The 27,613-nt window shown below is 45.1% G+C and overlaps 4 protein-coding genes across 4 annotated transcripts; 2 read left to right on the forward strand and 2 right to left on the reverse strand.

Annotated features, from left to right (window-relative positions):
* Positions 1 to 426: 426 nt before the first annotated feature.
* On the forward strand, positions 427 to 7,923 carry LOC131207695 (platelet-derived growth factor receptor beta). Its single transcript, XM_058200321.1, has 17 exons — positions 427 to 432; positions 500 to 524; positions 591 to 775; positions 1,986 to 2,299; positions 2,368 to 2,561; positions 2,680 to 2,705; positions 2,796 to 2,820; positions 3,398 to 3,557; positions 4,410 to 4,470; positions 4,555 to 4,720; positions 4,970 to 5,124; positions 5,191 to 5,345; positions 5,408 to 5,478; positions 5,737 to 5,899; positions 5,989 to 6,094; positions 6,229 to 6,334; positions 7,037 to 7,923. The coding sequence occupies exons 1-17, from the start codon at positions 427 to 429 to the stop codon at positions 7,312 to 7,314; spliced, it is 2,196 nt and encodes a 731-aa protein (XP_058056304.1). The 3' UTR covers positions 7,315 to 7,923.
* Positions 7,924 to 8,990: 1,067 nt separating this feature from the next.
* LOC131209767 (large ribosomal subunit protein eL38) lies at positions 8,991 to 9,633 on the reverse strand. The gene is made up of 2 exons (XM_058202903.1): positions 9,501 to 9,633; positions 8,991 to 9,420 (listed from the first exon to the last, which is right to left on the reverse strand). Exon 2 carries the CDS (start codon positions 9,417 to 9,419, stop codon positions 9,207 to 9,209), a length of 213 nt encoding a protein of 70 aa, XP_058058886.1. The 5' UTR covers position 9,420; positions 9,501 to 9,633; the 3' UTR covers positions 8,991 to 9,206.
* Positions 9,634 to 10,064: 431 nt separating this feature from the next.
* On the forward strand, positions 10,065 to 12,198 carry LOC131209371 (translation factor GUF1 homolog, mitochondrial). The gene is made up of 3 exons (XM_058202426.1): positions 10,065 to 10,179; positions 10,240 to 12,007; positions 12,073 to 12,198. The coding sequence occupies exons 1-3, from the start codon at positions 10,124 to 10,126 to the stop codon at positions 12,196 to 12,198; spliced, it is 1,950 nt and encodes a 649-aa protein (XP_058058409.1). The 5' UTR covers positions 10,065 to 10,123.
* Positions 12,199 to 12,436: 238 nt separating this feature from the next.
* Positions 12,437 to 27,274, reverse strand: LOC131209013 (protein MON2 homolog). The gene is made up of 8 exons (XM_058201977.1): positions 27,155 to 27,274; positions 16,488 to 19,388; positions 15,983 to 16,408; positions 15,164 to 15,909; positions 14,683 to 15,093; positions 14,092 to 14,598; positions 13,936 to 14,018; positions 12,437 to 13,766 (listed from the first exon to the last, which is right to left on the reverse strand). The coding sequence occupies exons 1-8, from the start codon at positions 27,272 to 27,274 to the stop codon at positions 13,513 to 13,515; spliced, it is 5,448 nt and encodes a 1,815-aa protein (XP_058057960.1). The 3' UTR covers positions 12,437 to 13,512.
* Positions 27,275 to 27,613: the final 339 nt, after the last annotated feature.

Here is a 27,613-nt window from a genome sequence, read left to right on the forward strand (position 1 = left end):
ATTAATCGATGAAGGGCATATTCCTTTCATGGCAATGGTCAACCTTTAAGAACCATCGATCATACAGTTTTCGCGAATGGGCCCACAAAGCGCCATTACACTACATTTTTGCTCGTTTACTACGAGTAATGACAAGAATGTCGGTGGCATTTTTTTACCTTTCCTTTCATCTCTCTTCAAAGTGCACAACTTTGTATGTGTTAAAGTGAACGAAAAGTATTATCGTTTAAAAAAGACTAAACATATAAAACTGCAACGTGAGCATATCGTTTTTGCTGAAATACACGTCCAGCTCAACAGATAACCATAGAGGACCCCTATGCTTTAATCATTTTTTGCGCCCAAAATCGCTTAAAATGGTAACTGATGGAGATTCTTGCGAAAAGCATAAATCTATTTCTCATCTCGTCCCTGTTTTTGAACACAATGAAGGTATGAAGTTGATAAAACGTAGAAGGCCGTTTGTGGATTTATTCAAAAGTTTCACATCTTCTTCCAGCCCGGTGCCACAGAGCCACTAAGTGGTAAGATATAAATAATTACGAACCGCCGTCACAGACGTTCATTTCCAGTTATATTCACTTACGTAGGCCTCACAGTTGTCCCGGTACGCCACGAGAGACATCTTCAATTGCACATGAAGTGGAACTCAACTTTGCCGAAAGACGCAACGTACTCCGTTACTATCGAGCATGTTGACACCGAAGCGTGTATTAAAGACAGTCCCTTTGACGATCAAAAACATATCAAGTGTGCTCCGATACTTGTTGCTGCGGTAAGCACCATCATGTTATCATTCCTCATCGTCACGCCTTATCATTTGAATTTATTATTTCCCTATAATTACACGCTTGTAGCATAGGCAGTCACCTCTCGACGGAGTGTTTGCTTATTTATTATCTAATCTCTCATTCAATGAGACAAATCCAGGTTGAGAATGGCCGCTAAGAACTTCTTTGTAAATCTTTTACCACTTGTAACATTTTTTTAAGTGGTGTTTTGACCGTCGAAAGCGGTTCGACCATGTCTTTCGTTGCGATCGAGGCAATAAGTAGGAATCAGTATAGTATTTTTCCATTACTACTATTTTTAGTGTCACTTACTGCGACTGACTTTACTAGGTGTCTTTTGACATTTTTCTCGGCAGTGTATAAAGTTGCCTTTGGGCATTTTTTTAGTAAAAATCGAAAATAATTGACTTGCCCCCGTTCGAGTGTCAAGCATATTTGAATCTTAAATCTGAACATCCGAGGAAAACAGGAAATCTGATACGATTTCGCATGGTTTCCTTTTCCGGTTTCGTGGCAGAGTATTAGATGGATTGTATTCATTTGTCGGAAAATCCAAAACCCTAAAACTTTTCTGGTGATGCCAATAGAAGAATCCACTTTCATAATTCTGTTTCTTTCCATTATTTCAACGAACTGTTCTACAACATTCTACCATTTGGACCCCTCACTGCGCCATTTACCCGTTTTCATGCATGAATAACTCACTGTTCTTCGAGTGCGTTTTCGACATACAAGCTTTTGGGTCGTTTTGAAAAATAAGTGTCGCTTGACGCAACCCCAATACGGGTCCGTGGATAAGATAAAATGCTGTTTACTCGACCTTCTGAAAGGCTTGTCAAATGTTTCAATTTGTTCCACATTCTGCCAAAGAATAATGCAATTGGTAACATGACTTTTAATTCTGACTCAATTACTTTTCCGGCCTTGATGTTATGTCTCACAGGTTGTGATAACCTGGCTTTATACTACGCCTACCAAATCCGTTTTGAATCATAAAACAAATTGCACCTTTTGTTGCTACGTATTCTTTTGTAGTTTGCTAACCTGTTGAGCTTCTTCCACTATTGTCTATAAGCTATCGCCAAAACATCACCGAGAATGGAAGTGAAATACCCTTTACACTCGTTATTCACCGTTCATGCTTTTGGCCGGCAACGTCCAATGTCAATGCTAATTGATTTCGTTGTACTTCAGAAAAACACCGACGTTATCGCGCCAACAGATACTACTGGACTTTCTCAGCATGAATGCTCTATCCAGCAACTCTGCACCTACTCCATCCTTGTAGAGGCATTGAACTATCCGAGCAGCATCCGAGATTTGGTAGTGATTCCTGATTGCGTCGAAGGTTTATGCTCGTGCCATTATGCTGCTCATCTTCCGGCGCTTGAAAATGTAGCCGGTTATGTTAATCTTACCACTAACGAACTTGTCGTCAGCTGGAAATTGGGCACCTATAACATTGACGAGTTACCAAGCCATGCTGCACCGGAATTTATCCAGATTCGGTATGATTTTGCCAACTACTTTATAGCACCGTTTAGGCCGGTTACTGAATGCTCTCCGTCGTTTAAAGGGTCCGGCGAGGTACGAACAGCGAATTGAGTTGGGGTGGGCAACATAGCAGTATTAAAGAGGTAACTGTTCCGCTCGGCGTTGACTCACATTGTTTTGACATCGGTGAGTTTCCGGGTGCAAAGTACATTTTCTTAGTGTACATGAAAGTTATCGATACCCAGCAGTGTGAGCGTGAGGCCAATCCGCTAAAAGGTAAACGATCTTGGCAGCCATCGTGGGCTGCATTAATTTCGTGCAGTCTATTGCACCATTTCTAATACGACCGTTACAATTCTTTCGTTGTTATCGCTCACCATCTTCGTGGATTCAGTAACTCTACCAGACTCCGATTCGAAGGTATGAAATAACCTACATGAAGCTAACTGTGACATTCAACTTTCTAACAAAATTGTACCTTCTACTGACTTTACTTGATTTATCATGCAGACGGGCTCATCAAATCATCTCGAAGGTGAGTGTTTGACTAATGATGTCGATAATGCTGTGCCTTAAAAAGTTCATACTATTCGCCACTGGTCAGTTACGGATGGTTAGGTTTGGTTTTACAAATGGATATTAAATTAAATGTTATTGTTATTTGGGCTAAAATTTACTTAGATATAAAGATATATTCTTTGTTGTATTTTATTTTAATGGAACTCCATTCCCATTATTGGTGTTCCGCGGCTGATTACACGCGTCGATTGGAACGGCTTCTACATCGTTTCTATCAGTGTCTAGCCAAATTGTGCTTTCAATAATGAGATTCCTAATTACATTGTACTGAGTGACTCATGATCAATGAGTTTCTGTTCATCCGTTAAATCGGATTAAGTGCTCAACCGGTGACAGAAAGCTGGGTGCCTTGCCATTCATTGTTCAAATTTAGTTTGAAACATACCAATTACGTTGATTCCAATAAGTGGCACTGATTGCGTGTCGTAAATGTTGTTTTTTCTTACTTCCAGTGCAAACTACAACTTCGCAACATCCTCTAGTAAGCAAACAGACGAAAATCTAATAACCAATGCAATGTGTGTGATGCGCAGTTACTGCATCTCCTTTATTGTTTCGTGCCCAGTTCGTGATTGCTGTTACCTTGGCAGTCATAGCCGGTATCGGAATCGGAAGTGCACTATTATTCATTCACAAACGACGATCCAAAAATCGACGCGAGCCCGGATGGAGAGAAGTCTGTGTTCGATCCAGGCAAGTATTTTATTTCATGTTTTGTCTATTAGATGAATTAATTATAGATGAAGGTGAACATGTACTTGAAGGAACGTGAGAGATTATTTGCGGCGGCAAGCCCATTGTTAACTTCTCTAAATGTAAGGTCGTGATCGAAAGGGTATCGTTAAAAGCATACTTTTTTACATTAAATTGTGATGAAGAAAAAAAGGAGGTCAAATACAACATCTCAAGTGCACTAAGAATTGTATTAAATAGAACCAGGCAGAGCCTAACAGCCAATAGTCTGCAATCTATATAGTGCAACGTGGCGTAGTATTTCGCAAACTTTCGCTAGTACTCCGTATAGAAACGGATTTTGAGTTTCTTTTAATGACCGCTTTGGTCACTTTAATAATAAAACCGTTCGTGGCCTCATTGGCAGTGTAGCGATAAAAAATTAGCTCTCGAGCCCTCGAGATTCTCCAAGCTTTGCCCTACCCCGAGCCTAGAGTCTATCTAGCTTCTCCCAGAGCAGTGGAAACCACACAGAGCGCATTTGCATGTGCTGGGCCCTCGTGAAAAACACGATTTTCATTCATTTTTTAACAACACTCACAGAAAACTCGATTTGCACTGAGAGACAGGCAATAGTCATCTTTTAAGTATTCCGCTTTAAAGACCAGATTTAAAGCTATGCTCTCCGTGGGATTATAATGGTCTTTGAGTAATGTGAACGTCCGGTAATGTTCAGTCTTGTTACATTAGCCACACCTGTTGCATATTGAAGTAACACCTCAATTAATTAGGCATATTAGGATGAATTTACAATTCTAATGTAACTTGTGTATTACCTTTGCCTTTTACGAAATATATTAACTTTACTTTCAGTGGGGAACATTCGGCGATAATAATGTCCGATAATGTACTCTACGTAGATATGGAGATTGAGGTAAACATTCATTTTGTAACTACTCATGTCTTTATTTGAATACCGGACCTTTCCATGCTTTACACATATTGCTTATACTTGAAGTACGCTAGAGCGCGTGGCAAGGCAGACCATTTGGAGGTTCCCCATTCGTCCTTACGAATCGGTCGAGAAATAGGAAAAGGGGCTTTCGGGCGGGTGTTCATGGCCAGCGCATCAAAACTACCGAATATCAACGGAACCAAAATCGTTGCCGTCAAGCAGCTCAAGCGTAAGTAGATTTTGAATGAACTATTAAACGAACGAACTATCAAATCAAAATTGTTAGCTATATGGCTTTTAAGCCCACCGAATGATTTGAATTACGCATAAGTGTAGGTAATGGCCTTACAATCATGGTTTTCAATGTTCATGTTAATACAAATCCCAAATTGTACGTTGTACAAACGACTTTCATGCTGAATGATGTTCTTCATGCTATAAATTGAACCGTTGGACCACCTTTCCCCTGTTCAAACAGGATCTCCTTCAGTGGGTCAGTACGACGAGTTTCTGGACGAAATAACAATGATGAAGAGAGTTGGCCAACATCCGAATATCGTGACACTGCTGGGTTGCTGCACAATCAAAGAACCCTTGACAATGATAATGGAGTATGTCGGTTGCGGCGATCTGGTAATATGATTCCTTCAGACGATCAAGCGACTAGCGTTCTAGCGGCATCATCCTGTTGCATTGCAGTTGGAGTATTTGCGTAAAATCAGAGCCAAACATCTGGCCAAGGTACAACAGCAAGCGATCGGCCCCCAAGTTGAGCACGCCAATTTCGCGCAAAACAATCTGACCAACAACTTGTTCAGTCCGATGGGAAAATATTTGGACCTGGTGCACACATCGTGAGTATTTAACACTCGAGCTGTTATTTGGGCCTCTAGAACAACCTGTTACACCATTACAGAAGCTCCAACTCAGAGGCATCCTATATCACGCAAAGCGATGCGAATAACACCCGGCCATCACTCGCAGAAAGTAAGTACGATGCGTTTTTACATTTGATTGCATTTCGAAGCAACAATTGTTTCTTCCATGCTGATGCTGAAATAGTGCTAAAATTCTCCTGCTAGTGGAACATGTTGGGTAGTTTAGGTGTCATGAACATGAAAGGCTTTTTTCTAATCTGTATGTTACTTACACTGATATAATGCACTGATTGCACTGATAACTGATATAATTTTGATATCATTAATTAATCGCTTCATTACTTGCTCATTGGGCCTCTAACTCTAGCCACGTATACAATACTTAGCGGTTCTCAGGCAGACGGAGTCAACCTTACCGACAGCAGCAGGTCCTCTTTGGAGTATGTTCTGGATAGCAAGGAGTTGCACAACTTCGCCAAGCAGATAGCCTGCGGGATGGAGCACTTGGAAGAACTAGGAATCACCCACCGGTATGTGACACCCCTACAGCGACAGTGTACTTTTGGCATATCACATCTTATGCTGTCCCCAACTTGTTTCTTCGCTTCCTTTTTGGCAGAGATTTAGCGGCCCGCAATATTCTTATCGATGAGCGTAAAACATTAAAGATATCGGATTTCGGGTTATCCCGCAAGGGAATATACATCAATTCTATAAATAAAAAGGTGAGCCTCTGCCTTCCCGACGAGTTGCCGGAAACCCGACGACTTTTACTGTTATCTAATTTTCACTTCCTCTCTTGCTTTCTGGTGCGCGGTTTACCTTTATCGGGGTTCATTTCCGGTACCGCCGAGTCCAGGTTCCGCTGCGTTGGCTTTCAATCGAGGCAATACGGGACAAGCTGTACTCCAACAAAAGTGACGTTTGGGCCTTCGGAATTGTGCTGTGGGAGATAGGAACGCTAGGTATTGTACCGCACCTGTATATTTAAATCGTTTCGCCACTAACATAAGTCAAGATGAGTATGGTACTTGTTTTTAATTAAAAGCTGCCTTTTAAAGCACAATGTAATCGGCAAATACCAAAACCCCTCTACATCTGTCCGCTCTTTGCATACTTTTTGCTTAAATCAAACCAACACGTTCCCAACATCAAAGAATGGTCCGTAAAGGACGCTTCCAATATTGTCGTCTTGCAATCCTAGATAACATTCAATTCTCAGGATTCTAGAGAAACACAGCGTCAAGAAAGGCACTGTTCAAGTGAGGTCAAGCAACACATTTGTATTGGCATTGCTTTTTGCTATCACTTACCCATCCACCATTTGTATCCTTCGGGAACTGTGCAATTAGTGGTTGGTTTTTCAAACCGGCTCTGTCTTAAAGGCAGGTGTAACCGAATCAAGGAGAATGCTACAGGAGACTTCAAAGGACTTTTTTTCTCAGGAAATCAAGTTTCATTTCCATATTTAGACAAGCGCACTGCCACAGAGTAAGAGCAAATGAGCGGACAGTCAAATGTTTTTTTATCATAAAATGTGTAATGTCGAAAAGTCTGCATCAAAGATTCCAACTTTAGACCATACAAAATACAAAAAGCCTTCAAATAATTACTGTCGGGAAATGTAACGTGGCCTAGAATGTAACGTTCCTGGATGTTCCTTAAAGGTGGTTACCCGTACCCGGACGTTGGCAACCACGAGCTGCAGAGTTTTCTGGAGCAAGGGAAGCGATTGGAGCGCCCCGAAAACTGCACTCCGGAGGTATATGAGCTAATGCTACAGTGTTGGCGTGAGGATCCCCAGCAACGGCCGTCGTTCGAGCAGATATCGAAGCAATTGGATCCACATAAGAAGGTTTACATCGATTTCAGCGACATCGAGCCGACTTACGTGTTCCCACCGACCAGCGATCAGTTGCGTTTGGCCATTGTCAACAACAAATGAGCCGATTTGAGCGGAATATTTGAAACATTGAACTGTTTGCTGGGACGTGCCATCATAATGTCCGAACCGAGCTGCGGCCAAACAATTTCCGCTGTCCACGTGAAGATTTCCGCTGCGAGCTTGCTGAGGTGATGGGGAATTACGGATTCAGTCTTACTCAGCATGTTCCGAGCTTATTGTAGCGTTAGTCTTAAGGTTCAATTCAATGTATTAGTTCATGTTAGATAAAAGATTGACAAGTTACCATTAGTCTACCGAGGAAGATTGTCGGCATTCCATGGAGCCCAGCATTCCCTCCGTCGTCGCGGGATAGATTCCGTATCCTTGTCCCCTACAACAGATCCCACTCACCATCAACGCCCATCCGGCCGTTATTCTATGATAAGAAATGTACGCGAGCAACAACCCACGACTTATTATCTATACGCCAGTCTATGGCCAGTTTTAATCCGCTTTCCGGAGCCAATCAATGCAAACGAACAAACAAAAGTGTAAAACATGACTGTGATAATTAAAAAGAAAACAGAAAAAATTAACATTGTCGTTCAATTTGATGTCAACGAAAGTTGGTTTGTTGGTTTTACTTGAATATACACATTATAAAGATGTACAAAATTGCTGTTGTGTCTTCTTCGTAACCGTGTGTCGGATCCAGCACATCAACTGTACTATATAGGCTAAAATATTACTGTGAGAAATTTTAATTAATTGCTTAAAAACGAACTCACTCCGACTCCGTCGAGCGGTGTTGGCCTTCAACAAAGATTCCTTGCACCACCCGGGCCCACCACAACCCCTCTGACAATCTGGGAGACTTTGCGGGCTGGTTCTTAATTCGGCGGTTGTAATTGCCGGATAACAGGCAGAGGAATTACGGCCAAAAGAAGACAATTTCGTCGAGAAAATCCCACATTTAATGCTGTTTTCAAAATGAACGTTTGAGTGCCGATTGCATATTCGCAAGTGGAAATGATCGCAGGTGCTCTCGGAACATGGATTTTTCCGGTTTCCGGAAAGGGGTTTACACGATCCACTGATTGTATCTGGCGCCCTAGGGATGCGAAGACAGCGGAACGCGTCATGTTCTACTGTTCGAAGAGGGAGGAACTGCTGGCCGATGGCAGCCGCTCGCCACTCACACCCGACAACATGGCGAGCTAGGGGCGTTTCGCCCAATCCTGCGGGGCCATAGCGCTACAGCTCCAACAGGCGAGGCTGAGGAAGTTGTGGCCGTACCGAGATCCGAGATCGGTACACCAGATGCCGACGAGTACAGGGTACGAATAGTCGCAGCCGGAGCGCGCCTACCAACTTGCTCTCACCGCTCTCATAGAGATCACCAGAGGTTCACCTTTATCGGGAGCAACATATGGGGCAGCACCCCTTTGAATGTTAGATTTATAAATGAACAAATCACAACAATGCGGTAAAAAAACAATCGCAACCTTTTTGACCGTATGCCGACGTGACGTGTGCAATTAATAGGCTTTACTTACCACGATATCGATCACGTATTTGCTCAACTATCGATCTCGTACGTTAAACGATTAATGCTATAAATTACAAAGCCGCGGAAACCTATTAACAGAGCCACTAAACTAAATCTTTCGACATAATTTCCAATACATTAGTCAATTTCTTTATCACAAGAGCAAAGCACTGAACAAAATTTGTTCTACGATTTCGACACATAATCTTTATTCGCCGGCACCCCCGGAACAACCGACGGGAATCGCTCGTACTCGACCGGCCCCTTACCGCAAACTAGCGACTACGTGAACAAATCGGCCATTACATATCGACCGCGTCCTAGCCATGCCGGTCCGTCGACCAAACCCAAAGAACATCCCGGGCTTCGTGCATTAGGAGGCAAGCCGCATCGTGTAACCACTTCACTTCACTTCTTTGACTTGCAGGCCCGGTGGCAGCGATTGCTTCAGCTTATCGGCCTTCTCCTTGTCTTTCACGACTAGCGTGTACAGGTATCGGGAGCAGCGGATCTTAAACTTGGTGTTCGTCTCGTTCTTCTTTATCTTGACCGCGCGGGCATCCTTCCTGCGGGCCTTGATGAGGAAGTCCTTCACTTCTTTGATTTCCTGCGGCATCCTGAGGAAGACAGGCCAAAACAACAATGTAACACCTTGGAAGCGGGCTTTGTCAGTCGATTGGCACTAATTTCAACTTACTTTACGCTAAGATTTGGCCGTGAAAATGGATAATTTGATCCAAGTCAGCAGCGTGCGTGTTGTTGACGTTTACGACAACCCGAGAAAGAACGAAAGAACGAGTTGACAGCAAATATGGCGAGGCAACTGTTTCCGATTTGCGAAAATGCTGCCCTCTTGCGGAAAAGATGCTCAACTGTGTGACGTTATCGAGGGACACATCAATGGTAAATTTGAATGTGATAAGTTTTTCAAATGAAAATAATTGTAAGATTATATTAAACTTAGTTTACTTACGTTTCCTAATACTAATGTCAATATTAATACGTAACTAATCTAACGACGATTCGGATATCACTCGAATTTATTTACTGTATTATTCATATTTTTCTGTGTCCAAAAATGGCAAAACGGAATAACTAAACTTTGTTGCTAACAACTTGCAAGGGGTCAGATAAATGCGAGAAACTCCCGCTTGTTTCCGGTTTCTCGTTTCTCGGTTTGTTGTTTTTACGAAAACATATGATTTTGACAGCTACATGTGTCACTACCAAAACTAACGTTGTGTAACTTTGTTTTGTTAAAATACAAGGGCATTTGTCGTAAACTGCCCTTCAATTTTTCCGGTTTAGCATGTCGTAACCATGGTTTGGTGCCATTTGTCACATTTCCGCAACTTTGTGCGAGTTTCCTTTCACCGGTAAGCGAATCTCGGTTGCCTATGCGAATGGCCTATGCTAATGCTTTCCCCATTTTCCAGGACAGCATTCGCAAACGCAACGAACCATTTCCACTCCTCACCACGCTGCCGGACGGATGATGTCCAGTATGATCAGATACCGGTGAGCAGGATACGCAACTTTAGCATAATCGCGCACGTGGACCATGGCAAAAGTACTCTCGCCGATCGGTTGCTAGAAATTACCGGCACTATTGCAAAGCACGCCGGAAATCGCCAGGTGCTGGATAGTTTGCAGGTCGAGAAGGAGCGAGGCATCACTGTGAAAGCACAGACCGCCTCGTTACTCTATCAGCACGCTGGCGAGCGCTATCTGCTTAATCTGATCGATACTCCGGGCCATGTGGACTTTTCCAACGAAGTATCGCGCTCGCTGGCAGCTTGTAACGGGGTTGTGCTGCTGGTTGACGCAAATCAGGGCGTTCAGGCACAAACCGTGGCCAATTATCACCTGGCGCGTTCAAAGCATCTGACCATCGTGCCGGTGCTGAACAAGATTGATCTTAAGAATGCACGCCCAGAAGCGGTTTGCAACGAGCTGTTCACACTTTTCGATATCAATCCAGACGAAGTACTAAAAGTGTCGGCCAAACTCGGAACCGGATGCGATGAGGTTTTGCGTAGTGTCATAGAACGCCTCTCCGCACCGGAGGCGGACCGTGCGGCCCCCTTCCGGGCTCTAATTTTCGATAGCTGGTTCGACAAGTATCGCGGAGCGTTGAATCTGGTGTACATAAGAGACGGTGAGATCCGACCGGGACAGGAGATTACGTCTTGCCACACGGGCAAAGCGTACGAAGTGAAAAGTTTGGCCCTATTACAACCTGACGAGCGAAAAGTGGACCGCTTGGTGGCCGGTCAAGTCGGGCTGCTGGGCTGCAACATGCGCACCAGCAGTGAGTCCCAGATCGGTGATACATTCTTCCTTAAGCAGAACAAAACATGCATCCCCCTGCCTGGCTTCAAGCCGCTTCGGCCGATGGTCTTTGCCGGTGTTTATCCAGCCGATCAAGCCCAGCACCTGGCACTGAAGAGTGCGATTGAGAAGCTTGTACTGAATGATTCCGCCGTCACTGTTACGCCCGACTCCAGTCCGGCCCTCGGACAGGGTTGGCGGCTAGGCTTTCTGGGGCTGCTGCACCTGGACGTGTTCAATCAGCGGTTGCAGCAAGAGTACGATGCGGAACCCATCGTCACGGCTCCCTCCGTGACGTACAAGATTAAATTGCAGGGGTCGAAAGCGATTGCCTCCCATGGAGGGAATGATATCGTCTACATCAGTAATCCGGCCCAGCTACCAGATCGAACGATCGTTGAGGAATATTATGAACCGTACGTGCTTGGAACCATCATTGCCCCAACCGCGTGCATTGGGTCGATCATTGGGCTATGCGTCGAACGTCGGGCAGTGCAGAAAACGTCTCTCAACATTGACAACGAGCGCATAATGACCACCTATCTGATGCCGCTCAACGAAATTGTGCTTGATTTTCACGATCACCTGAAATCGATTAGCTCAGGTTACGCAAGTTTCGACTACGAAGAACACGGGTATGTGGCCACCAGCATCGTACGGATGGATGTTCTGTTGAATGGGCAATTGGTGGAAGAGCTGTGCACCATTGTGCACACCAGCAAGGCTCAACAGCATGCCCGGGAGCTAGTGGTCAAGCTGCGCGATCTTATTCCAAGACAAATGGTGCAGATCGCAATCCAGGCTGTAGTCGGTGGGAAAGTGCTAGGGCGCGAAACGATCAAAGCTTACCGAAAGGATGTGACATCAAAATTGGTAATAACTCTCTCTCTCTTCATGTCCTTCTAGTGCATTAAACTCTTTACGTTTCTCTCCAACAGTACGGTGGCGACGTTACGAGGCGTATGAAATTGCTGAAGCAACAGTCGGAAGGAAAGAAAAAAATGAGAGCAATCGCCAACATCAATGTACCGCGAGATACATTCATAAAAGTACTGAAAAGGTAGAGAAAAGTGTTGTCCCTTCCGAACACATCCGAAACTACACAGTTTACCAAGCAAAGTGGAGTCAACGAGCTTCGATTGATCTCAAATGGTACAAATCCATCCGATTGCTGGTGCAGGATTTTATTATAAACCCGGAACCTAACAGGAGACCCTGCGTAATTGTTTCCTATCAGTGAGACACAATACATAAATTTAATGTTTTATTTATTTTAATATTTTTATCTTTTCTTATTAACACAACCATGTAAGATGAATGTTTGCTTCAGTTTCTCCTAACAACTACTTCAAGGGTGCTGGGAATCTTTCTTTGTTCTGGCTTTTACCTCTTCAGTTCACGTACATCTTTTTGTCGGAACGATTCATTTAACTACCGTCGTTCTGCTCTATCCACGCTTGATGTTAAACGAAAAATGCGTAAAAAGCGAAGCCGACCATTCGCGCAGCACTAAAAATGGGATGAATCAAAGCCTCAATAATAGATAGGGGGTATAGAAGAAAAATGGGGATTTTTCGTTTCGTTTAAAACCTGTGGTCGGTTTTCCGTTGGCACCTATTTGTGGCCTTTTCAGTATGCTACGCTGGCGTGCCATCATTTCTAACGCTACTCTGCTACTACTAATACTTCTTACTACAACCTTTGCTACTGCAGGCTAGTTGTTGAATATTGAAACTTTTTGAAACGTTGCGCAATGCAGAAGGAACTGTTCGCTAAAGACGATTACTCGTCGTCGCTGCTAGGTTGAAAATGTTAAAAAACGACGATCGATTCAGTCTCAGCCGAGGAGAGTATGCAACGGATGGAGAAACGGGAACAATGCTACGAGATAAACTTTAAGTTTTGCTACGCTAATAAAGTTGCTTTTATGCTGCTGCTGAGTGAAAGAGTTGAAAGGGCACAATGTTGGTTAATGTTGGATGCATTTAAAAGTATTTCACACCAAACGGCGGAATAGATAAAATATTATCGATGGTGAATGATGCAACGGTAACGGCTTTGTACCGCTTGCGATTTCGGGGCTTTGTAAAATGTGATCGATGATTCCAATGCTCGCCAACACCTTGTTCAAATAGATGGTAGGAACACCTACAAAAACAACGCTAGTCTCCCTACGAGGAATACTTTTCGTATCGCTTGGTTTCATTTTCTAAAACATAAAATATGCTCCCATTATCGTCACTCGATGCTTTGATGCCGCAAGTTAATGTATATTATGCTAGTGTAAAATCCCGTAAAACCTAGACCAGTAGCTTCATTAGCAACCCGGAGTCGGACCACATGAGGAAGAAGAAACTGGACGAGGCGCAAGATAGCAGCTAACAGTGGCTGATTCCGTTCGTATTGACAATTGCGTTGTTGTTGGCCAGGGCGACACTGTTGGGGCTATCCGCGATAGTTGAGGATCGCGACTGGCTACTAGCATCAGTTGCTGGGCAGGGCGGTCGGAGCAAATCACAGTACTGTAGAAGCGCTTCGCGGAGAGAACGGGAAACTTCCGCCGAACTAGTGGTCGTGCAGTCCACTAGGTACGGATAGAGGCTAATCAGCTGCTCCCAAGCGGTGGTACCAACTGTTAAGAAAGAAAACAGTAGATTTAACAATTTTGACAATTAAAGCAACGAAGAAAGCATTTTCCTTCAAATTCCAATTTCTTCAGTTGCAACTACTCGCAAGCAGATCGTTAATCAGTCTCGGGACGCTTCGAGGTACGTTCTGAGGTACGAAACGGTTTGGCTTACCTTTAGCGGTTGGGGCCTTTTTCATCGATATCACAAGTGTGGCCACAGCTTTCAGTACGAACGAAATCTCCGACAAACGGTACCTGCAAAGAACAGTTCCATAAGCGTACGCTGTAGCACCAGTCATTACCATTCCCGGAGGGTTGAATTTCTTGCCTTGGTAGTGGGAATTTTCCGCTCAGCCGCTCATCTTCGTTGAACTTTCTTAGCACCTCCTCGAAACGATGCAAAAGAGCGGTGATTGCCAGCTGTCCAGCAATGCCACCCTCGATCGTTGTTCCATTGCCACACACGGCGGATGCACTGTTATTGTTCGCAGCATTTGTGTCCCTGTCGATCCCTGCTCCATCAACAGACGATACGGCACCGGCACCCGACACACGGTCGTCCAACAGTGAAAATTGCAGCAACGTCTCAAAGCACGTTTTAGCAAACTCCTCCCGTAGCTTGAGTTCCGTCTCGCACCCCGCAAACGGGGTACTGCCGGTCGTGGCCGAATGGATGGAACCCTTGTTCAGGATCACCACCGCGTCCAAGATGAATTGCTGTGGAATTTCCTGGCTATGCGGAAGGATTTCGTCGCGTATCAGCTCGATCACCTGACAGTCGATCGTCTCGTCCAAGATAAGCTCGTCCAACCCGCGATCTTCCACAATGCAGACACTGATTCAGACAAAGGACATTAGGTTATGAATTAAAATCAGAAAATTGATTAAAATACCCTCGAAGGTACGATCGATCGTATACCTCTTGGTGAACAAAAATTGATCCAACGTATCTGCTAAATCTTTCCACATCGAGGCAAAGTGCTTCGGATGCTGGCGGGCCACCGGGAGCCCCGTGTGCAGCACGCTTATTAAGCTCGATATCGCCAACTTCCAGGTGCTCGACGACATGCACTTGTACTTCAGCGACAGTGGCAAGTGTAACGCTTTGATGATCTCATGCAGTATCTGACCCTCGATGACGGTCGGTTCGTGGGCCGTCTGTTGGTAAAGCTTGACAGCCACCGTCAGCGCTTTCTCGCCGAACGGAATGTAGTTCATGCTGACCCATTCTACACCATTCGCGTTGGAGGATGCGACCGGATGTATCAGTCCACCGGTGCCGGCAATTGTGTTACCTGCTCCGCTGCCACTACGGTTAGATTTTAATGGGCTGACAACGAAAAGAAGCGATGATCACCACGTATTACTTTGCAGGTACCGATCTCGGAAACCAAGCTTACCGTGTTTCGACGCGATCGAAGCTCGGTGGAGCACAGGCGAATTTGCTGAAACTTAACAATTGCTTGAAGATGGCCGATATCATACTCTTGAGCCCGGCGGCGGAAGTTTCCTTTGCCCCACTGCCGATGGCTTCCTTCTGCAACAGCTCCATACAATCGAGCACACCGTCGTGAAGTGGCGTCAGTAATGAGTCGGATATCGTCGACATGATGTAAGGCGTTGAGTCGCTGTGCACGGGCACAGCGACAGCATTCATGAGCACGGTGCAAAGCTGCGTCAGATCTTTGTTAGCGAAACGTGACCGAATGTGCTGAAACAGGGCGGGGAAAATGTGCACCAGCGCGGTCAGGAACGCTTGGCTTGGAATGTACAATTCCTCCCCACCGCTGGATCCGCTAGCTGCTACACAACCGCCCTTATCCGGGTGGTGTTGCTCCGTCCCGATCGACGGTGGTTTGGTGCTTTCAGCGCCAATGTTTAACCAAACACGCCACGCCACGTTCCAGATGTCGGCATCCGTGGACTGTACGTCGGAGCTTTTTGCTCCTCGAGCATTAGTAACTTCATCGCCGGCATGCGTAGCGGTCGGTCGGTTGTAAAGGATCTCCTGGAACGATTTCAGTGCCGCCAGCGACACTTCGTTGCTCTTGCTGAGTGCAGAATTTTCAATAAACTCCAGCAGAAGAGCCCAGGCCCGCGGAAAATCGCCCAACATTTGTAACAGTGCACGTTTAGTGTTGAACACCTGTGACAGGGGCAAGATGTTATTACTTTCAGTGACCAATTTTGCATAAATCCCAGCCAGAACTACAACTTACCCTTGAAACACCGGACAGCGTCAGTACTTGGGTTTCGGCCCACTGCTTCTGGGCCGTGTTGCGCGAATGATGAATCAGAATATTGCCACTGGTGTCCACTTTCTCGCTGCTAGCACAGCTCGAAAGCGCGCGCACCTTGTCCAACAGTGGAAACAGCACCTGCCACAGTACCGCTTGCCAGGTGGGTGGATTCAACAACGCACCGTGTGCCGAAATGGTGGAAAACAGTGTTTGCCCGGCGGACTTTCTCACGGCGGGTCGCGGATCAACGCACAGATCACCAAGCCGGGCGTACAGACACATCCAAAGGCGGTCGAAGTGCGGCATGTTGAGTGTACCGGGAAAATCGGGCAACACGGACATATCGTCGCAAACCGTTTGTGACAGTTTCTCTTGATTTTGATTGAAATAATCTGAAATGTTCCACTGAAAGAGCAAGAACCGGAGTAGAACTATTAGAAGGTTTGCGGGTTAGAAAACATACAAAAGTTGGACCTATACTCACCATCAAACCGACAGCCGTCAGCGAAATGTTGAGTTCCTGCGTTTGCGAACCAAACTTGGCTGCCGTGTTAACGCACAATGGAAGGCAACGCCAGGGCATCACCGGCAGGAAGTCGGTCACAACGAGCTGCAAGCACTGGAACGCGATACGTATTAAGGCCTCGCCGTGGTGGTCGTTCACGGCACCAATGATACCGAGTACGAGCGGCCACCCGTGGGACAATGTTTCGCCTGCCCCATTTAGGACAAGCAGTACGCAGTCCAGCTGTCGCTGACGTACGTCACCGTGCGGCACCGAGGACAGCTCTGCCAGTGGGCCAAGCAGCAGGGTTTGCAGTTTGAGATTTTCCTTCAGCGGACGCTCATACTTGTACTGGAGAGATGCCTTCACCAGGTACGTGATCGCTTCGACTCCCCACTCGCGCATGCGAATGTGCGGATGTTGGCAAATCTCGAGCAGATGGTTCGTCAGCGGACGCCAGAGGACTTCGATGCGTGACAGGTTGACGAGACCGGTTTCGAGTAGTTTCGCCACGGCAAACAGCGACGGTTCCCGATTGTTGTAAGCCAACTCCATCGCTTCGTGGGACAGTTTGCAGAGCGCATCGATCAAGTGGTGCAGCGCGACGTCATCGAGATACTGGCTCGCTTCGAACAGCTGGCTCAGCATCGTTGAGAGAACGGGCAGGTCGGTCATGACCTGCGTGATGGAGTTCGCATCCGTCGGAGGTTTCTGTACCGCCTGTAGACTACCGCCGGTCGAAGGCTTAAGACCCAGTATCCAGGCGAGATGCTGTAGCGTGGTGAGTACGATGTGCCACGAGCTGCCCAGAATGCTGCCATGACAATGCGCCAAGTGCAGCACCGAGCGCATGCATTGGAGATTTTTGGCCGTCAGCAGTACCGGTCCCTGATGGGCCCCGATCGGAAGCGAGGACGTCGGGAGCGGTGTACCCACGGCCACCACAGGGTGTCTCTGTTGTTGCTGTTGCTGTAGCTGCTGTTGCTGCTGCTGATCGATGTCGGTATACATGCCGCCGTGAAACATCGATCCTGCGGTCAGTTCGTTATTGCCGAGGCGGAGATGTGCCTTCATTGGATGACTCACACCCTGATAGTTAACGTTTAGCACCGACAGGGCATAGTGTGGTGGCAGCGAGGCACGGCAGAGAGCCGTAATGAATGCGTCCCGTGGGGTGTGCAGTTCCAGAAGCCCACACAACGCTGCATAACTCTGAATCGACTTTAGGACACTCTCGGTCGACGATTCATCGGTGGCCGCGTCGATCAGGGGTCCCAGCGCCGTCAACAATCCCATCCAGCTGGAGTGAATCAGCTGAATGTGGAGTGCCTTGTCCGCCTCGCTCACCCGCTGCAGGTACGGTGCGGGATGTTCGTCACCGAGCTGCGAAGGCCCCTGAATCGAGAGTGAAATCGAGCGCACGATATCGAGCAGACAGGCGTAGGCAACGGAGATACCGTACCCGTCGGGAATCGGTGGAGGCTCCATTTTGTCCAGCATTTCAAGGAAGGTGGCCTTCGACTGGCCGCTGGGAAATGTGACGACAAGCGGGAGAAACACACCACGAAATATGAACCCAGGCTGGGGCGAGATTCCGGGGCCAACCGGAAGGCCACCGCCCAGTAGCTGCGACTGCTGACCGCCAGCAGCACCAATGCCCACACCAACGCCAGCAACGGTGCTTCCACTTACCGCCCCACCTGCAATACCGCCACCCATCGTGGCGCTCAGCAGCTGCGGGTTGATGAACAGACTTTGCACGTACGTCCCGAGTGAGTTGATAATGTCCTGGAAGATGTTGGTGGCGTGATCTTTCAGATCGTAGCATCGGCAGAACGATATCAGCAGCTCCGGCTGGATGGTCATTTTGTGAAGCACCTCGAGCGCCAGTGACCGCTGCCAGGCAGGTTTATCCGGATCGAGGAACTTCACGATGAGCGAGAGGAAAATTTCGCATTCCGTCACCAGCAGCGCGTGGTACTTCTGAATCAGTATCGAAACCACGCGAAGCAGCCGCATGCTAATCGGGAAGTAGGGTTTATCGTGCAGCGTCCCGGCTTGCCCACTGGCCGCGCCACCACCCCCAACGCCGGCACCGCCCGCCTGTGGCACTACGGTGCGATACTTGATGTTGGGCGAGAACAGCTTAATCACCAGCGCACACACGCGCTCCTTCAACAGAAAGCTAAACTCCGGATTGCGGTAAAACACCGTCGTGTACTGCGTCAGCACGGACTCGAGCAACTCCAGCCCGAACGTTCGGGTCATCTCCGTCATGCCGAGCAGCCAGTACGGTTGGTCAGCGTTAACGAGCTGCACGAGGTCCTGGAAGAGCAGAAACGCATCGGCCGCGCAAGGCAGCAGCCCCTTCGGTGGAACACCCGTTGCCAGCTTCAGCTCCTCCAGATTCACCTCGCGCCGCTCGTCCTGATTGGCGTCCGCTTCCGCTTCTTCTGCTACGACCCGCTCGAACACGAGCGAAACCAGCTGCCGAACGGTCGCACCGGCCGTATTAATCGTCGTCGAGTCCTTCGTGAAGTGAAGCCGAAAGCAGAGGACCAACGTTTTCGCGAGCGTTTCCCCATGCACGACCGCGTTCGTCGTGAGCAGCAACGTGACGCTCTGCAGCACCTTCACCTCCTCGGTACCGTGCTCCATCAGCATCCAGAGCGTGTCGGTGATGTAGCGGGCGCCCTTCTGGTCCACCACCTGCTGCGTGATCAGGCGCTGCATCATGCCGAGACAGAATTTGATAATTTTCACATCCTTCGACTCGCAGCCCTGCACCAGCGGGTAGAGGATCTGGTTGACCACGTAGTAGACGGGTGTTTGCGGATTAGCACCGGCCGCCTTCAGCTTCAGTATCGCTTCCTCACACGACTGGAAGCGAGAGAGAAACGAAAAGATACTTTTTTAAAAACCCCATCTTAAATGCAGCTTGTTGCTGGCAGTTGTTCTGCTAAATGGCCACAGCTTCCTATGTGGTTGAGTGCGGGTGCGAAAACGATGATAAAAGAGTGGTAAAAAGGCTACACCACGCAGCACACCCCGGGATATTGTTTCAAAACGGGCTGCAACAATAGCAAAGATTGGCGCTAAAACAACGAGATTAATTAGCATAAGACACGGTTTTCCACATACACCAGCAATTGAAACAGCGGGAGGCGCAATAGAACACCCAGAATTATGCCGACTTCAGCATGAACGACGGGAAAGCACTGCGCGACCGCAGCAGCGAGAAGGATGCGTAAAAACGGAAGTCTCAGATTCGAATGGGAGGGCAGTGATGGTGAAAATACAAAAGCAACACCGTTTGTCGGTGGCACAGTTGAATGCCTTTACAGGTTGGCATGCTGCCGATCCGCGCGTAGCAGCGAGAGCCGAAACGTTTCCTCTCCTATTGTTTACCGGTGTACCGTGTTCAGAGATTTAACGGTTTAAGCACTGAATGCTTCCATCACGATGGTTCTTTTCGTTCCGCATGCTGTACAAATGAGAGCGTGGCGAGTGAAAAGATTGAAAGTGTGCTGTTTTTGAACCCATGAACGATGCTGTAAAACAATGACAACCCCTTAAATAATCGTGACAAACGTATGATTCGGAACAGAAGCTGACTTTTGGATTGCGGGAAAGGCACACCCTCACTGATTTATGCCAATTACATTAAAGAACAAATGTGGATTGAACAGTTCAAAACATTCCCATATGAGAAAATAATTCGGAATTTTCATCAAGTTACATTTTGAAATTTGTTCTTTCATTTTTAGTGTGTTAGCAAAGTGTAGTTGGTTGAAAAATGCTACATATGAACACATCAGCATCAATGTGTAGACAACAGCACGTGATGGAACGTTAACGTTGAACGTTACGCGCCTGATATTCAGTGATAAAAAGTGTGGATTGATTTTCAACTGTGCTTATTGCCTGAAATTCAAAAGGCCGACGAGTGTGAAAGAAAGATTTTTTAGATTAGTTATCATTGATCACTTTCTGCTCCTTTTTTTATCAATATAAATCTAAAACTCTCTCTTCACAGTATGGTTGGGAATGATGCAAAAATATAATGCAATTTACCAACACGCGGAACCAAATGTACAATGATCCATGATTAGTAATAAAATATAAAAACAAATAAAGAAGTTACGGAACTGATTCCAAGATGTACGGAAATGGGGCAATATTTAAAAACAAACAACACTCCGTACTGCACATGAAGCAGTGTATACTATTAAACACTGCTTGTTGATTATTTTGCATATATTGTTCCATGTAAAATTGCAATAATCTGAATTTTCTTAGCTATAATTTTGCTATGTTCCAACAGACTTTATTGATTGAACTTATAGCATCAATCACGCTTTGATGAACCTTTTGTTGGCGAATTGGCATACAACATTTGTTTCACGAATAAATTGATCCATTATTCAATTATCATCCTAAAATGTTACACACAGCCGAAGCAAAGGAAAGGAAATAGCTTTCCTAGCTGTATTTTCGCTTTCTTTCAGATTCCGCTTTTCCACCGACATTCAAATAGATTGCGTGAACGCCTTAATTGCTGCCCATTTGACCGAGTTTCGCATTAACTGCTCCGGAAGAGATTGTAATTCTTCTTGCGAATTTATAATCAACCTTAAACCGTTGCCGAACTTGTAGTGAGAACTGTGCAGTACTGCAGGAAACATAAAGTGTGAAATATTTGTTTTGCTCAGCAATGCAGCTTGCGAAACAAGTGAGGATTATAAATCTTAAATTTGAAACCGGACCAGATACATTATCTGGTTTGAGCGCTAGCTCGGATGTGCAGATTAGAGTCAGTTCTGAGGGTACATTCACGATTTGCACGCCGCTTACCCAGTACTGTGTATTGAAATAGTTTCAAACTGTTTTCGAGGAGCTCTTTCACCTACACTGGCGAGATCGAACGAAATAGATCGAAATGGCACATCAAGATTCATGGTTCCATTGGTAACCAAAATTGGGTTAGGCAAGCGATATCTCCACATTAAGAACCCGTTTAAATATTCAAAGGAGCCCCGGACACAACACAAACATGTTGCATGATGCTTCCGCAACAGATCTGAACGCCAATCATCTAAGAAATTCTTTGGGGTGTAAATTAATTCAAAATTAAATGATATAATTAATTAAGTGCCGTCTAATGCATGGTCACGTTTCGCGCGCCTTTACAACACTTGACAGAGTTCGACTCGTCGTATTCCCGAATCATAATCACGACTCATTAGGCTGCTTCCGCATCCTGGGGTTTGTTGTTTGTGGCGTTTAATTGCTACGCCACTTACAGCAACCGAAACAGGCAGGGACCAAGGTACCACAATTTCATGCTTAACTTGGCACAGTATGATGCTCGAAGGAGGTAGCTGACGAAAGAGAAGGTGCCCTTTTACGAGTATTTGCACATTTTCCGGTTGAAATTTCTCAAACAAGGACGCTCTATTTCTATTATATCAACCCCCATTAAAGTGCCGCCGCAAGGAGGAAGGCTCTCCTGCTCGCTAGCTCGGGAGCTATACATTCTACAATAGAAAGATTTTTATTTGCTCTGCATTTACTTACAAACTGTTTTCTTATCTGGTTTGTAGTCGAAAAAACATGCAGAGGCATCGACTTTGGTAACCACAAAAAAGGATAGCTATCAAAAACAAAGCACCTATCGGAGAAGAGTTCTCTGGAGGAACTGGTTGTCCTTTGTCGAGCACTTGACTGCATTGCCAGAAGGAAATGTGTTCCGAAATTGTATTACCTTCAAAATAGGAAACAGAGAACATTACTTAGTGAGCGTTCCAGACGATTTAGAAGTTGCCAAAAAGAGTCTCCACAGAATGGGAAATGTGGTGCTTCAAATATTCATTCCGTCTGCAATAAAAACGCTTCATTAATACATAAAAGTATGCACTAACATCCAGCACATAAAATATGCCGCTACGTACAGAAAAGTACATAAAATACGCCGCCGTTCACAAATATTTCAAAATGCTGAAAATTAAAACTTAATTTAAATATTTCCAAAAATGTTTCGAAAAGTTTAAAAAAAAACTATAACTAGTTTCTAATTGCAAATTTGATTGTTTTTTGCAAGTAATGAAAATTTCATTCAAATTACACAATATCCGACGATTTTTGATATTCTGTTTACTATGTTTAAGTAACTGTTAAATTTATTTTGCTTAAATACACACTTGTTCATTAACTGGAAACGTTAACTGTAATTTAATGTAAACTGGAAGGTTAATTGTAATGTTATAGTATGTGTAAGATATGTGTAAGCTTAATGTTATGTGTAAAATGTGTTAACTAGAAAATTGGGGAAACACAGTGTATTGTACTTATTGAAACTTATAACTCATGAAAACCAGCTGTAAAACAAAGGAAGATAGAATAGGATTACTTGGTCCTGGTCTTTAACCAATTCAATCAAGAACTTTGTAGAATCATTGTAGTGTAGTTTTGAAGCCATAACAAAAAAAAACAAAAAGCGCTGGCTATTTCGATGATTTTAATTATTTTCGTTCAACTTTTTCAATTTTCTGACAGCTCAAAATATTACGAGCACCATTTTCGGTGCCACAATTGTTTTCTGTTCCGTCCGCGTCCAAACAACTTTACAACAAGCCGCTCACCGCTCTACGGTTAGCCGGATGGACGTGTAAGGATCGGTGTGTGGGTGGTTCTGATATCATAATCGTTTCCGTGAATCACAAAAGCCTATCGCACCACAAGCAACACCGGCTCGTTCCAGATACCAGCAGCAGCACAGTACTGTCACCACAAAATCTGCGGTCTTCCGGGGAGCTGATTATCCGGACCGGTACCAGGCCACCCCTTGCAGCGTAAACTAAACGGAAGTGAGATAGATGTCGGAATCTAAACAGGTGGAACCGGTAAATCCGGGTGCTATACGAAATAGCATTGGCATCGCGGAGGGTGTCGTCGAATAATTAAAAGCCCACCATTCTGCGGGATGCTTTTACGACCAACGGTCACGAACGACGACACCAAACCCAACCGAGAGCTTGCTCTGTTCGTCCAATATTTCCCTCGTTACCCGTCGCCGAGTGACCAGACTGGGAATTTGGTACGGGGAGGCAGCATTTGCCAAACGAGCCGTATGTGTGAGCGGTTTTAAATCATAAGGGAGCGCCAGCCAGGGCTACCAGCAGCGTCCGTTTCGTCTGAAGCGTCGAGTTTGACGAAAACTTTGTATCTATTTTGCCCTGGGGAGATACTAGATAAATGGGTTGCCCATCGTGGTCAAGATAGTGTCATTCGGGGTTCACTAGATCAACGGTCGATGCCACATGCTGGTCACAAGTATGCGGTTTTTTGGGGGTCCATTCCATTAACATATCAACACGAACGTTCGAGGCGACTAGCCGTTGTTGATTTAGCAGTGTCTGTGACCTGACTACTGACCGACTACTGACCGAGTTCCCAGACAATTTATTAAAAGTTTTCAAGTTCAAACCACCAATGAAATGATTTTATAAAACTAACGCTATAATAAATTAAAAACAACTAAAATGTTATGAATTTTTAAATATTTTGATATAATTATAACACTAAAATTGTATTGCGTAAAACTTGATTTTAAGTCGATTTAGTGCAAAATATTATTAGTTGGAAAAACATCTCTCTTCTTTCAGCTTTACATACTTTGAGGGTCATACTTTACATACACAGGAGTGTTTGAGCAAAAATAATTCTCATTTCACAATGACGCAGGATCGCCGTAAGATTAAGGTCACAGAGCTTACATAAACGCGGTCATAGAAGTTCCATCCTTCCGTAACCACTCTGCTACCAACCGACCGAGAAACTAATTATGCGGCCGGCTTAACAAAAAGCCAAAACATGTTAATCAGACCAAGGCGTAAATCATGCAAAAGAACATCACACAATGGGTCCTGGCGGGGACTTTGCGCCATCAGAAGATTCATTGACAATCCTGCACCAAATTTAACCATTTGATCCCTAAACCCACATTTCTCCCTGCGACCAACGAAACGAAATCTCGACGGAGATGACTTGGTGGGAATTGATGCGTGGGTCACACATGTGTTAATCCTACCGCCATGTGCGCCCGGAACTCGTTCAACATCTTGAGGAAAAGAATGATTATTTTTCAAAGCGAATCGTGTGAGATTCAAGTCTCCAAGCAAATGTTAAGACATTCCACCTTTCCAATGACGTAGCGTTTTGACCGAAAAGTGGCCTAAGCACTTTTTTTTCGTTCGCCACTCATCCATAATATTCACCATTCAGAGAATATGGTAAAGGACTGCGAAAGGATCTTTTACTTCCGCTCCAAAAAAGGATAACATCAGGACTGTGAAATGAGATCTGATTTAATAAAAAAGGATGACTGTAAGAAAACGGATGCTGCCACAGATCGGCTTTGTGGCTTTTTATCGATGTTCTGGGGACACGATTTCTATTTGTGTTGTGGTTTTATCAGCGTTTCATGCCGCCTGCAAACGGGTCCTTCGTCACGTACCCTGCCTGATTGTTTGTGATCTTGTGCTTAGCTTATGAAGCGATGGATAGCCGGATAGCCGTTAAGGTTTTAAGAACCTAAAGTTCAACCGCATGTACAGGGTCCGTAACCGCGAACAGCAAAACAGCACCATATTTTCACTCTGCAGAACAACTACCGCAAAAATAGAATTACCCATTTTTTTTTTTTTCAATTTTCCCAGGATTTCCAAACACGCCTTGAAACAACAGCATGCATCCCTTGGCTGATGCTATCATTCCAGCCGTCAATTATACTTTCAAAGGCTTAATAACGTCGACGTCGCTAGTCGACATAGTTACATAAGTTGTAACTATTTAAACGCTTAACCCACGGGCCCAGCATATATTGCCCATCAGAGTTCTTTTCATTGGTAATAACGAAGACCAAACTTTTGCCAGCAAGAGCACTAACACAAACACCCAAACTTAGTTTTCCAACTTATTTGAATAATTAATTGAATCAAATTGTAAAACATACCATGTCGTGTATGTTAGGGTTTGTTCCTTTTGCCTATATGTTGATGTCTGTTGCACTGATGATGAACATATTTTAAGTCGGTTTTCGGCTAGATTGAGTTATGGACTCAACTTTGACCCCGAAGTTATTTTGATCAATTAAGTGGCGCAATTTGCATCGCTGTTATGTTCACCTGTGACCCCAGAGCCAATTTTCTGATGCTTAAAATCATCGTAAAAGAACAAATTATTTTTTAACGAACCATGAATAACTTCAATTGTGCTTGAGAGTGACTATGGACCGATGACTATTTTGTCCATCTAGTATCCTGCGGAATGTTGGCTAACCACAGGGTTATTGTTGCCCTTCCGTTGAAGCCTCCGATGCCATGAATAAATATTGTATTAGATGCCTAAGCTCTGCGGCCAGCATTTGCTATCCCAGATCTAAAGCCCTTGAGCCAGGAGTCCTGGGACTAATTTAATGTACTTTTTAAAAAAGGGTTTCTGAGCGAGCTCTCACTATTTTGGCCTAACGCACCCCAGAATCCGTGCCTTGCTATTTAATTTATAATCCGCAACAGAACCCTTATTATTGCCAAACACCCACACGTTGCATAGTTACTGGACAGACGCTGTTGTTCCAGATTCCTATAACAGAAAGTGCGGTAATGGTCAGAATGTTAAATATTTTAACAGCGATAGTCATTTTAATTAACTTTGCTCTGACCATCTGACCACAGAGGAAATGTAACGGAAAATGTTTTAATGGCTCGTGGCAGCAGTTCGGTAAATTATGCTTTTAAATTCGTTTAAAACCCATCGAGCGTGGCCTATGGCAAAGCCGTTGTCCAAAAATGTCTACGAAAGATGTGCGTAAAGTAGCTAAAAATTTACCATCATTTAATGATCCATTGACGATGAACGGGAGTTCGCATAATGTAGCATGAAGGTTAATTTGCACAACTGTTTCCAGACACCTTACGAAGGATAAAGCACATACAATCAATTTTCGAACGGCGCCAGTCCGTTTTGTTTGTTCTTAGCCATCAATGGCGGTACACACAGAGAGGCGATAAATTTTCCATCGTCCGTTTGATATTGTTGGCTGCTTTTCAGAGATAACCGTTCGCACGCTGACCTGATTTATGAAGTCAAAGTATGCCTTGCACTGTCAAGTTAGGCCCTTAAACTTTTCCAAATTGTTTGTAGCACCGTTCTGTGTAATGCTGCTAGTTGCTATGCTGCTGTGTAATGCTGCTACTTCCGGCAACATAAACTCTGCATTAGTTGGCAATGAAGTTTTATGTTATCCCTAACTATTCAGGAAATCATAAGAACAATACTCATATTGATCCGCAGGGCTCATAGGGTTTTGACCACTACAAGTTATCTATCTCGCTCTAATGTATGACTCGCGCTATCGTTTTATCAGTTTACTCAAGTGTCGTGTAACAATGATTAATAGTAGATTGTAGCGCTCGCCAGTTTTTGGCCATGAATACGTCAGGCCACTTGCCACATAACAGACGTGGCTTACTCACAGTGGGGCATCGATAAATACTGTGTTGTTATTTGTCAATCCTTTTGGTAGGCTCTGTAGACACTCCGAGAGCCAGACAAATGAACCGTACATTGAAATATAGCAGACATACCTCTTTTATTTGTGGATATTTTTTCTTCGTTTCCAACGACAGGTTGCGAAAATCGTTCTGCAGCACTTCGAGAAACTTTTGTGCTGCCTCGGTATCCGTTGTGCCACTAACGAACGACATCCTGATGATGTGTGGCGCAGATCGAAATACTAAAAAATCGAAAAATTACAGTCGTTCTCCAAGTGAACAATTCGTCCCCACTTGGAGTAGTGATGGGTGACGGTAACGATTGCTATATTGCACTTTTCCGAAAACACTTTGTTGCCTTACGTAAGGCGTCCTTCTCAAAGACGGAAGCGCACTGTACTTCTTTTTTTCGCAGGAGTCGGTGGATGCAACTATGGTTATGATGATTATCCAACGCCCACTGCGTTAACCTTCATCACACAACAGCATCTTCACTTCCCCCTCACCAACATATTGCACACGAAAACAAACAGCAGAACCGAGAACTATCAA

This window comes from Anopheles bellator, chromosome 2 (assembly GCF_943735745.2).
Source record: "Anopheles bellator chromosome 2, idAnoBellAS_SP24_06.2, whole genome shotgun sequence".
Classification (NCBI taxonomy): domain Eukaryota; kingdom Metazoa; phylum Arthropoda; class Insecta; order Diptera; family Culicidae; genus Anopheles; species Anopheles bellator.

Excerpts from the sequence above, each read along its gene's own strand:
- LOC131209371 (XM_058202426.1), top strand. The coding sequence starts at position 10,124 with ATGGTTTGGTGCCATTTGTCACATTTCCGCAACTTTGTGCGAGTTTCC. Across the intron at positions 10,180-10,239 it reads GTGCGAGTTTCCTTTCACCG|GACAGCATTCGCAAACGCAA; the intron begins GTAAGCGAATCT and ends CCCATTTTCCAG. Across the intron at positions 12,008-12,072 it reads AGGATGTGACATCAAAATTG|TACGGTGGCGACGTTACGAG; the intron begins GTAATAACTCTC and ends TCTCTCCAACAG.
- LOC131209767 (XM_058202903.1), bottom strand. The coding sequence starts at position 9,419 with ATGCCGCAGGAAATCAAAGAAGTGAAGGACTTCCTCATCAAGGCCCGC.
- LOC131209013 (XM_058201977.1), bottom strand. The coding sequence starts at position 27,274 with ATGTCGTTCGTTAGTGGCACAACGGATACCGAGGCAGCACAAAAGTTT. Across the intron at positions 16,409-16,487 it reads TGACGGCTGTCGGTTTGATG|TGGAACATTTCAGATTATTT; the intron begins GTGAGTATAGGT and ends TTGCTCTTTCAG. Across the intron at positions 14,019-14,091 it reads GGAAAATTCCCACTACCAAG|GTACCGTTTGTCGGAGATTT; the intron begins GCAAGAAATTCA and ends TGTTCTTTGCAG.
- LOC131207695 (XM_058200321.1), top strand. Across the intron at positions 6,095-6,228 it reads TCAATTCTATAAATAAAAAG|GTTCCGCTGCGTTGGCTTTC; the intron begins GTGAGCCTCTGC and ends CGCCGAGTCCAG. Across the intron at positions 6,335-7,036 it reads GTGGGAGATAGGAACGCTAG|GTGGTTACCCGTACCCGGAC; the intron begins GTATTGTACCGC and ends TGTTCCTTAAAG.